The 11,400-nt window shown below is 40.4% G+C and overlaps 2 protein-coding genes across 7 annotated transcripts; both read left to right on the top strand.

The window, feature by feature from the left end:
* The first annotated feature begins 208 nt into the window (after window positions 1–208).
* On the top strand, window positions 209–2,354 carry LOC122015449 (endoglucanase 16-like). The gene is made up of 4 exons (XM_042572326.1): window positions 209–436; window positions 512–724; window positions 808–1,263; window positions 1,562–2,354. Exons 1-4 carry the CDS (start codon window positions 233–235, stop codon window positions 2,213–2,215), a joined length of 1,527 nt encoding a protein of 508 aa, XP_042428260.1. The 5' UTR covers window positions 209–232; the 3' UTR covers window positions 2,216–2,354.
* A 2,599-nt stretch (window positions 2,355–4,953) lies between these two features.
* On the top strand, window positions 4,954–11,195 carry LOC122015450 (probable serine/threonine-protein kinase DDB_G0291350). 6 transcript variants are annotated; one of them, XM_042572330.1, is made up of 8 exons: window positions 4,954–5,109; window positions 5,273–5,536; window positions 5,747–6,102; window positions 6,415–6,557; window positions 7,769–7,912; window positions 9,888–10,073; window positions 10,379–10,503; window positions 10,812–11,195. In XM_042572330.1, the coding sequence occupies exons 3-8, from the start codon at window positions 5,895–5,897 to the stop codon at window positions 11,050–11,052; spliced, it is 1,047 nt and encodes a 348-aa protein (XP_042428264.1). In that variant the 5' UTR covers window positions 4,954–5,109; window positions 5,273–5,536; window positions 5,747–5,894; the 3' UTR covers window positions 11,053–11,195. The 6 variants fall into 6 exon arrangements, with proteins under 6 accessions (XP_042428264.1, XP_042428263.1, XP_042428265.1 ...); XM_042572332.1 differs by having other exon boundaries at window positions 4,964–5,120; XM_042572329.1 differs by having other exon boundaries at window positions 4,963–5,536; window positions 5,769–6,102.
* The last annotated feature ends 205 nt before the right edge of the window (window positions 11,196–11,400 follow it).

Genomic DNA, 11,400 nt, shown 5'->3' with positions numbered 1-11,400 from the left:
TAAAAAAAACAGGGTCTGATTTGATTTTTGCCCTATTTTTTTTTTTTAAAAAAAAATGCAACATGAAACGCCCCAAAAACATTTGGTAAGAATGGTCATCAGAAGGTAGGCCGGGCTGGACTAATTACATACTTAACACCGTGTTTTTTCTTCATTATATAAATCTCAATTTCTTCATTTCAAAGATCTAAAAAATTTTCGGCTTCTTCTTCCTCTCTTCTCCTCTCCTCCAATGGAGAAAGTTGAGGAGTATCGCAAGATCTTTCTTCTCTTCCTTTTATTTTCGAGCGTGCCTCGCCTTGTAGCGTTTGACTACGGCGAGGCGCTCTCGAAGAGCTTACTCTACTTTGAGGCGCAGCGCTCCGGCCGCCTCCCCCACCGCCAGCGCATCTCCTGGCGGTCCGACTCCGGTCTCACCGACGGCCTCGAACAGAGAGTACGTTCGTTAAATTTTGCCGTCGAGCCGTTTTTGTCCTTGCTGTTTTGAGCTTCTCTATCAATGGCATTGCAGGTTGATTTGGTGGGAGGGTACTACGACGCCGGCGACCACGTCAAGTTCGGGCTGCCGATGGCGTTCACGGCGACGATGCTGGCGTGGGGGGCGGCGGAGTACGGCGGCGCGATCGCGGCGGCCGGCGAGATGGAGCACGCGCTGGGTGCCATCAAGTGGGCGACCGACTACTTCATCAAGGCGCACACCCTCCCCAACCTCCTCTGGGCACAGGTGCGTATGCTCCCGACCAGTTCGTCGGAGTTCCTTAATCCGCCGACGAACCGCTAATTCGATCGGGATCGGGTGGCGATCAGGTAGGGGAAGGGGTCAGCGACCACTACTGCTGGCAGCGTCCGGAGGACATGACGACGTCTAGGCAAGCGTACAGGGTCGACGCCGAGCACCCGGGGACGGAGGTGGCGGCGGAGACGGCGGCAGCGCTGGCAGCGGCGGCGGTGGTGTTCAGGAACACCAACCCACGCTACTCGCGCCTGCTACTCCACCACGCCCAGCAGCTGTTTGAGTTCGGAGACAAGTACAGGGGGAGGTACGACGAGAGCATTCCGGCCGCCAAGAGCTACTACCCGTCGGTGAGCGGCTACGGCGACGAGCTGCTCTGGGCGGCAATGTGGCTGCACCGGGCGACGAGGCAAGCCAAGTACCTGACCTACGCGGTGGAGAAGGCGGCGGAGTTGGGCGGCGCCGGCTGGGCTGTGTCTGAATTCAGTTGGGACATCAAGTACGCAGGCTTGCAAATTCTCGCCTCAAAGGTAAAATAATTTTTTTAAAAAATAATATTTATTTATTTTTATTATATATATATTTCATTAAAAAAATAGACTTAGGTTGGTCGGAACATGTACCAAAAATACCTACTAGAAAGAAGCTCAAGTAGGTTTGAATGAGAGTAGTCAGCCACTGGTAATCCACTTAATGACTAACGTAACTATGATCTTATTAACAAATCCCAAAAATATTAGGAGCAATGTGCATAATTTTTAGATTCAATTGGATTTTGATGTGTTATGGAATTAAAGTAATTGTGCATTTTTTTTTTAATGTTGTTAGCTTTTGATGGAAGAAGGGAGAAGGAATTTAGAAGAGAAACGAGTAGAGGTACTAGAGCAATACAGATCCAAAGCTCAGCACTACATTTGTTCTTGCCTCAACATGAGCACCGCCGATAGCAATGTTCGTCGCACTCCCGGTGGCCTCCTCTTTGTTCGAGAGTGGAACAACATGCAGTACGTGACCGGTGCCGCCTTCCTCCTTACCGTTTACTCTGATTATTTGACTGCCTCCGGCGAGTTGTTGCATTGTCCTCGAGGATCCTTAGGTCCTCGGGAGATCTTATCGTTTGTGAAGGTGCAAGTCGACTACATGTTGGGCTCAAACCCGTTGGGCATGAGCTACATGGTGGGGTTTGGACGCAAATACCCCAAGCGAGTGCACCATAGAGCCGCTTCAACCATATCTTACAAAAAGGACGGGTCCTTCATAGGGTGTGCTCAAGGCTACGACAAGTGGTTTGGACGACGAAAGGAGAATCCTAACATTCTCATCGGTGCCATTGTCGGTGGCCCGAATGCCAAGGACAGATTCAAAGATATGAGGGAGAACTACATGCAAACGGAGGCGTGCACATACAACACTGCACCGATGGTGGGAGTGTTTGCGAAGTTGCATCATTTGAAAGCACAAAGCTCATCTTCATCTTCATGAAGAATGATAAAAGGGTGATCACAGAGCTCGTGTTCTTTGTGTGTCCATTGTACCATTGACTTCATTGTTTTTGTGAAGTAGAAGATACAAAAAAAAATACAAATAGGAAAAAAAAAAACATATACAGATTAAATAGTTTCAGTCAAGTTCAAACATAAAATTCTAATTTATTGAGACAAAATCATTCTTGTTTTATAAACAAGTTGCTTAAGCTTCTCATATCCACTATACTGTTTCATTGAAATCACAACTGCCATATGACTTTAAATCTTCTTTGTCACGGATCAGACATCCACAACATGTCTTCAAAATTGCGAAGGAAGAGTTATCCACCATGTTGTAAAGTTGGAGTCACTGACAAACACATCACTACGTAATTGGCCTTCATTTACTCATTGAAGCACCTTCTCTTCGAGTTTTAACACCCTCAGGCTTGTTATCTCGGGTTTGAGCTCTTTGATAGATGCCCAGAACACACTCGAGCTTGCAGACACTCTTCAGCATGCTTGAGCCATCTCTGTCTGTATCGGTAATGTTATGGCCTGCCTTTCGCCATGTATGGACCTGTATCCTCATTCTTAGAGTGCCTGTACCTTCTCGACTATCTCATACCAAAGCCCTGCTAGCTCAAGTCTCTTCGCACTGGCGTTGAACTCTTCCACATCTTTCTGAAGTTTGAAGGTATCATAGTAACCTCATCCTCAAAAGCTCCCATATGGACGGGTTTTAATTTCTTTCAGGAACTTCAGAGATTCTTGTATTTTATATTTTTATTGTAGTTGGAATCGATTTTCTCTAAAACTCCACGAATCACATCGGTTAGGTAATTCACATAGGAAGTAAACAAGTAGACAGTTTTGTATGTATAAAGTTGAAGCTCAAACTAACATTTCCAAGTTATTCATCTAAAGACAGTATACTATGATGCTTGTAAATAGTTTCTTTAGACTTTGTCAAACAAAATCAGAATAGCTGCACCTTCAAAAAGATGAATGGATAAGAAACTCACCAAATCGATGTAATTGAGCAGTGTTTTGAGTGATTCGACCTCATCACTGAAGGATAGAGGAATTGCATCTGGAGAATGCACTGACACAATGTTCTGCACATCAACGAGCTTTTTATCCTCACTTCATAAAGAAATGCTCCTCCAAATATTCTGCACATCATATGGAACCTGATGGTTCGATATGGAACCAGGGAGCTCACTTCAGGCTTTGGATTGAAGCGCTATGGTTTTGAACACAGGAAATGCAGAATTCTCTGGAATTCTTCATTCAAATTGGACAGAGGCGAAATCAAACAGCATTGAACGATACCACCTAACATGGCAAAATGCTAGAAGAAGCAAGTCCATTCTTCATTTATGGAGAGCATGAACAAAACCACCATTTCCGACAAGAGGAATCCCAAATGTGACACAACAAAGATCAACCTGATCATGCGAGTTGTTGAATTTTCGATTTTGTTGAATCAAGTGATTCCTTATTGTGCAGGATTTTTTTGGTTCCAATGCGGAAAAGGAACAAACAGGTAATAGGCAAGTTTTGCCTACACAAGTGATCATATTTGGAATCTGAGTTAGACGAAGATCGGCTGAGATGGTGCTAATATTGACGGAGAGATGATTTTGACACACCTAGCGTATGTGCAACAGAATAACAGCCCTGCACGTGAAACTCAGGGATAGTGGTGACAAAGCCAAAAGTACTCAGGCGCTGCGCACACTCAGACAAGCACACGAAGTATTAGAGACCAGAAACCAGGGAAAAAATCTTCGGTGCAGACCTTCTGACGCTTAAGTCAGGTACTTTTTCCCGTCCTCTGATGTCAAGGCAGGTACTTTTTCCCCAGAAGGACAATGTACGAAGGAGAAAAAACTGTAGAAGACAAGTGCAAATGTGCGCGTACTCTGACTAAGGGAGAAGACCTCTCTTTTTATATGATGCTGCGTACCTTCAGAGCATGCATGTTGTCAGAGAATGTCGGGGGTCAGGGCCTATCGGGTGAGAAAAGATGTATGGTGGGCTCCTATTGATGGAAGGAAGGTTTCATTCGTATGTGATAGTAAACCACTGGAATACTCCCTGATGTATGACAATTATTCTCTGGCAGAAGGTTACGATTCTCCGACATTATTTGTCACTTAGTACTTTCCATCCCGCCCAAGTTTAGCAACGGACAGCTCGTGATGATCATTTAGAGATACCACCTAACCTGAGTCTCTATGAGAAGGCTGAGCCATGGCGACCCGTCCAAACTTTATCTGTTATCTGTATTTGAGACTGTGATGAGGCACCCATCCTTCACGCCTTGATCGTTTCAAGGCCGACCGAGAATTGTTTTAGTGAAAGTACCCGACCTGCTCACACAGCCCGAGCTGAGAAAGTCCAATCAGTTAGGGGTAGGTCAAGAACTAATCCAGGATGCCTCTTATGTCTCAGATTTAGGGACCTATTCTACCTATGCCCGACCAAGAATTATCCGACTAATGACATCAATGACATGAGGCAGTCTAACTTCTTCTTTCTCCTAAGTTCTAACTGTTGACTGTCACACCCCTTGATTTTTGATCGTCATGTCCTCCTTGACTTTTGACTATCATTGAGTGTCATGTCCGACTTTTGACTGCTTCTCCTTATCGGACCACACCTACATGCACCGTATCAACAAGGATTGCCAACCAGACAGATTAGCTTACATCCACAGCGAGTAAAATGCTTTCGAATTAGTAGCTCGAAATATTTAGAAACAATGGGAACATATGGAATTGATTCTCAGCAAAACTAGATTAAAGCTGCGATTTCTATTCTCGTTTACAATCGTAGCAAGTATCTCCAATTATTAGCTTGAAATGCTGGGAAAAGATGAACAAAGCTTCGATTGATCATCTTGTAATATCAAAGTTGGGATTTTTTTTATCCTCGTTTTCTGTCACAGAAAGTCAAATATCTTCGAATTATTAGCTTGAAATGTTCGGAAGAGGCGAGAAAAGTTTGAAATTAATTTCTTAACAAAATCTGGATTGAAGTCGGGATGGATTCTGTTCTTGAATAGGTTACCTCCGTTGGAATCGGAGAAGCGTCAGGCGATTCTTGAAGGAACGGAGAAAGGCTCCGTTGACTGCGGCGGCGGCGTTCTCGATGCTCTTGATCGAGGTGAAGAGGGTGGCATCGAGCTCGGCTTCGCCGAAGTGGGAGCAGGCGCCGGGAAGAGTCAGTCCTGCGAGGCGGCGAGGGCTGCCCTCCTTAACCATTTTCCTTCTCGATCCTTTTCGACCTCCCTCGCCGGCGTCGGAGAGAGAAAACGAGAGCTGCCGAGGTTTGTTCCATGAACTGGGTCCGCCGGCGTTGACTAAGGACAGACGCTGACTTAAACTTGGTTCGCAAACACATTATTTATAAATTAAATAAGAATAAAATTATTTTCCCCTTTTTTCTTACATTTTTTCATCCATCTTTCCATCTATTTTTTTTAAAGAAAAATCTGTTACTTGTAATTTTGTGATTCTTATAATTTATATATTTGAAGTTGACTTCTGGACAAACAGCAGAAACCTTGCTCAAGAACAATTTTAGGTTTTTATCAAAGAGATTGCTGGATTCTACAGAGCCCAACATTGTATCCAAGGCTTAGGGGAAAGAGAGAGAGAGAGAGGGCGAGAGAAAGAGGAGGAGAGATGGGATGCTCCATCTCGGGCCTCAACGCCCTGTACGACGCCGTCAACGGCGGCGGCGACGACGTCTGGATCAACGACCACCGCTTCCGGATCCTGAGGCAGCTCGGCGAGGGCGGATTCGCCTTCGTCTTCCTCGTCAAAGAGGTCGTCGCCGATGGCAACTCCACTCTTGCTAGCAAGAAGTCGATCAATCCCTCCCACAACTCAGGTATCGCGTCCTGTCTGCCATCAATCTACACTTTCCTTGTTCGAAATCAACTCTTGATTCTAACTTCGTGCGATTGGTGCTCTGATCAGCTGTTCTTTCTTGCCCCACAGAATTGTTACTTGTGGTCTAGTTTAGTCAACTGCATTACTCTTTCGTTCTGTGTGAAAAAGGGTTCTTCTTTTCCGGAATAGTTCGTCGGACCTAGTCAAAATTGCAACTCATTAGATCATCTGGAAGACTGAAAAACCCTGGGACAAGTTATTTGTTGTAGTTGTACAATGAACAAATTTGATGATTTATGCTTTGCTTTAGATGATGGAACATATGCCATGAAGAAAGTCATTATCCAGACAGAGGAGCAGCTGGAGCTGGTTAAGCAGGAGATCCACGTCTCGTCCCTGTTCAATCATCCTAATTTGCTTCCTCTCATTGACCATGCTATCATTCCTGTTAAGGTCTAAATTTCTTCAGTTCGCTGTTTTTTTTTTTCTATAATTAAAAGTAAATATTGATGTTTACCATTTAGCTTGATGACAAATCCATCTTAATAGTAAGGAAGGTCAGTTAAAGATTTTTTCTTACTTTTGTATTAGTATTATTTTGCAAACATGTGTGTTACTTATGGGGCTGGAATATTTTGTAGTTTCCTATGTTTGTTAAACTCTTGATTACTAATTAAAACATTTGTATATCATCCTTCTTGCAAACTTTCTAGTCATATATGATGGAATAATGGCTTGATTTGATTAGCAAACCAGTAGTAGTTGAAGAAAATTAGACAGAATACACAAATCTATTATGCCATGATATATTTGAAGGACTGTCATATTGCTAAGCATATTGACTTTCTTTTTACACTTTTTCCTTCGACCTGGCAAGTCAAACCGATGCTCGGTCAATCTATGTAGTTTAAGTTCATCTATACCAAATTCTTCATCAAAAGCAACAATTTGATTCATTGGATGGTTTGAACTTAAAACCATTTTACAGGAATCACTTGCTGCAAATGCATTTATGTTTGGTGCAAGTGCAATCATCAATAATACTTGATTGAGATATGGGTTGTTATCCTCCATTATTTGCAGCATGCTTTCTAGCTGACATTTTGACTTTTTACTCTATAGTCTATACTGAAGGAGAGCCTTGGCACAATGGTAAAGTTGTTGCTTTGTGACCAAAAGGTCACGGGTTCGAATTCTGGAAATAGCCTCTTGCAAAAAGCAGGGTAAGGCTGCGTACAATGGATCCTCCCCGGGACCCCGCATAGCGGGAGTTTCATGCACCGGGTTGCCCTTTAATCTATAGTCTATGCTATGAAGTTGTCAATGGAAGTGCTTGAATATGTGTATTGTTTAAATATATTGTGTACATACACACCAAAGTTCTTGAATTGAATAATTAATTGGATCATTATACACGGTCTTTTAAAGAAACATCAATTGTGTTTCGTGAATGTCTGGAAGAGTTGACTTTTTCATGCTTGAACTATTGCTAATTTATAGAACTGATATTGTAGGACTAATTTTTATTTTCATGAACTTGGAGGACATTGTAGGCCACTTTGTGCTAACGAAGTTTCTCATGTTATTTTCTTTCACTATCATTGATAGATGAAATATTTATTTGACATGATAAGTTGAGTGCTGCTCTATTTATTGTCATATAGGGTACACAAGATGGATCACGAAAGCATGAAGCCTACTTATTGTTCCCTGTTCATCTGGATGGAACTTTACTTGATCTGGCAAAAATTATGCAATCAAAGAAGGAAAGTTTTCCAACAATCACGGTTCTTCACATCTTCAGACAGGTAAACTTATCTTCTTTTCCTCATATTTGGTTCATTTATTTTGAACGTATCTAACATACAAAAGTTGTGCTTCATCAAAATCGATTCAATTGTCAAATTCATTTACTTTGATCAGAGATTGAACTTGGCAACTTTTCAATTGTGTACCTTTTATAATTAGCATATTGTAATTCAGTAATTTTGATCCATGCGTGTTAAAATATGGATAGATAAAAACAGGAGCTACTAACTCTTCTCTGTCTTGCCTAAAAAAATCTTGGCAATTAAGAATTGAAGTTAGAGCTATGTACCGTAATTACCAGATTGAAACAGACGACGACGACAACAAAGTCTTATCCCACTAGGTGGGGGTACAAAAAAAGTTTAAGTTGCTCTATAAAGCATAAAGCATTTTACCATACCATTGACTTCTTCCAAAAAGTAAAAGTTGTGCGGCGATGAATGTGTCATAAGATAGACGAGTTGACAAGAATTACTTATTTTTCTATTTCTTGAACAAATCAATTTTGTCTTTGAACTGCAATTGCTACTGAAAATGAGGAACTGTCTACGTTGTTTTGACTGAATTTCTTATGTTTTCATCCACTAACTACTTGCTTGCCAAGCTTTTTCATCTTAGACACTTATTATATTCATAAGTTGAAGCATATGAAGGGGCTTGAACCATTGCAAGTTGCTTTTCCCCTTTTAGTTTCTAAGAAATACCTTAGTGCTGCTACTGCAATGGTCATTTATCCTTTGGAAATTTCTAGGAAATACTCTTGCGCCACTGATGCAACTAACCTTTTACGGTTCTGCACTCCACAAGGTTTTTTTTTCTGAATTTATAATAATTCTTTGCTCAGCCAAAGTTCAAAGTGGCACAACATGGCAATTATGCGTGAGTGTGATTTCTGAGAAAAAAAAAATTGTGCTTTCAGTTTGTAAAATTTGCCACCAGTTGTTTATGTAGAGACAACTAGCTGGTAGTTTGGAAATTTATCGCTCATGAAATGATAAATGTGATCTATGTAGGGGTTAAAATTTCGTTTTGAGCTGGAATTTTGGTGGTCGATCGGAATGAGGTGATTTCAGTACTGTGTCATGAAGTTTTATTCCGATGCATGGTGTTGGTTGAAAATTGAAAATTGAAAATTGAAAATTGAGAGAGGATGAAAATGTAGAAGAAGAAAAAAAAGAGGACAATTACATAATTAGGGTCAAGGTTCATTTTACTCTTTCTCTTGGTTTATTTACCTATAAAAATAAGAATACAGTTATCATATTAATTAAATAAAATATTAGTAGTACTATACCGTATCAATTTTCGACATGTTTCGCTATGTGTTAAAGCATGCCAAGATTAATTCAAATGAGATTTACTCATTAATGTTATTTCTCTTTTTTTTGTTTTTGAAAAGACTAATCAATAGTTAATTGAATTGAAATTATTTTACTCATATTTACTTTAATGTTTATCTAGATGAATTATATGAGGTTTACTCCTACAATCTTCTTCTTAAGTAGTTTACTTTTAAAAATAAAAGCATAACAATTACACAATCAATAAGATTAGAATTTTGGAAAAAATAAATAAATTATAAAATAATAACAGTCATTACTTAGAATCATCTTGATGCATGTCGAAGTGTGCTAAGCTATGTTGAGTGTTAGCATTATCAGCAGACGACATGGGTGAGATTACTCATGTCATTATTATCGGTACGGTATATTTCAACTATTTTGCCAGACATAGTATGAGATTTCAAACTATGCATCAACGCCCCATGGGCCATTAGTTCATTTATTAATAAACTTGGTTTTGCATTCAAAAAGATATGGTGGTGTTAATTGATCTCGATAACAATGTTGTGCCCTCTGTGGACATGAGTTTGCATACTTTAAATGCAGCTAGTTACTTTCTCAGGCTTCTATTGTTATATAGTCTTCTTGTTTAGTAATTTAGTATGACATATTGCCTTTTGTCTATATGCAGCTTTGTGATGGCCTGAAGCACATGCATAGTTTTGATCCTCCATATGCACATAATGATGTAAAACCTGGTAATGTTCTCATAACGCACAGGAAGGGACAGCCGCCCATTGCTATTTTAATGGATTTTGGAAGTGCACAGCCTGCGAGAAAAGAAATTCGCTCAAGGTCAGAGGCATTGCATTTACAGGTATGAATCAGTTTACCCTTGAAGCGGTCGACTTGAACACTATGCATTGTATGTTTGTGCTAATAATTAAATTCTCAAAAGCTTTGAAGTTCGGAATAGGATGATCTTTCTGCATTTCATCATTTTAGTATTCTCAAGATAGTTTGATAATGTTGTTTCAATTATTTCATGGATGTATTAACTTGGTGTTGCAATCATATTATCTATTTGCATCTACTAAATCTAATTAACGTAACCAGTATTGCTAACAAAAATTTGACGGAAGTTTAAACCTTTTTTTGCTTGTTTGATGAATTTCTGCGTAGGAATGGGCTAGTGAGCATTGTTCTGCACCTTTCCGGGCTCCTGAGTTGTGGGACTGCCCAAGCCATGCCGATATTGATGAAAGGACAGATATATGGTCTCTTGGATGTACACTATACGCAATAATGTGAGATTGTTTATGCCTTCTCCTATTATGCTAATTACTTTCGATTATTACGTTCTCTCTCATCTTGTTAGATTTTTCTCTTTTACTTTGGTGTGATCTAGTACAAATGTGTAAATTGTATGACTAATGGCATTTACATACCTTTAGAGGTTAAGCATGTGATAAAGTAGATCTATATTCTATAATTGTACCAAGTAACATCCATAGTTTCTAAAGAACATTTAGATGGAACAGAAAGCCTTTAAAATAACATTTATTGGCTGAGTTGTGATACCTCTGGGTCTCAATTAGCTGCTGGTTCTTGGCAGGTATGGCACATCCCCATTTGAGTATGTGCTTGGCGAGTCAGGAGGTAGCTTACAGTTAGCTGTCATGAATGCCCAGATCAAATGGCCTTCCGAACTGAACCTGCACCATCACCATCACCCTCACCCTGAGAGCCTCCGCCAGTTCGTGGCATGGATGCTACAACCCCAACCGGCGATGAGGCCAAACATTGACGACATAATCATCCATGTAGACAAGTTCATATCCAAGTATTCATCCTGAAGTGTGAAGAAATTGTTTGTGGATCGACCTTTGTAAGTTTCTTCTTTTTGGGGTTGTATTTGCCTTTTATGTGATGAAATTCTGTAGATTCAACTATAAGTGTTACAGATGCTCTAGTTCAAATATAGTTTGTTATTTGCCTTTGTGGATTCTTGTTTCTGAAATGGCCTACTATTAACCTCTTTGGATCAATTTACAAGCTTTTGTCAAGAGCACTCTCTATTTTTCTTAACATTTTCAATTCAATTTTATATGGTATTGGAAAGTGGATCGTAATTGAAGGGGTGTTTTAGCGGTAAAATTATTATTGTGTGACCTTGTAATTAAGGATTGGAGTCGAGGATTGTT

Source organism: Zingiber officinale, chromosome 8B, assembly GCF_018446385.1.
Source record: "Zingiber officinale cultivar Zhangliang chromosome 8B, Zo_v1.1, whole genome shotgun sequence".
NCBI lineage: Eukaryota > Viridiplantae > Streptophyta > Magnoliopsida > Zingiberales > Zingiberaceae > Zingiber > Zingiber officinale.
The sequence above is the reverse complement of the archived record's forward strand: the minus strand, read 5'-3'. Positions and strand labels throughout refer to the sequence as shown.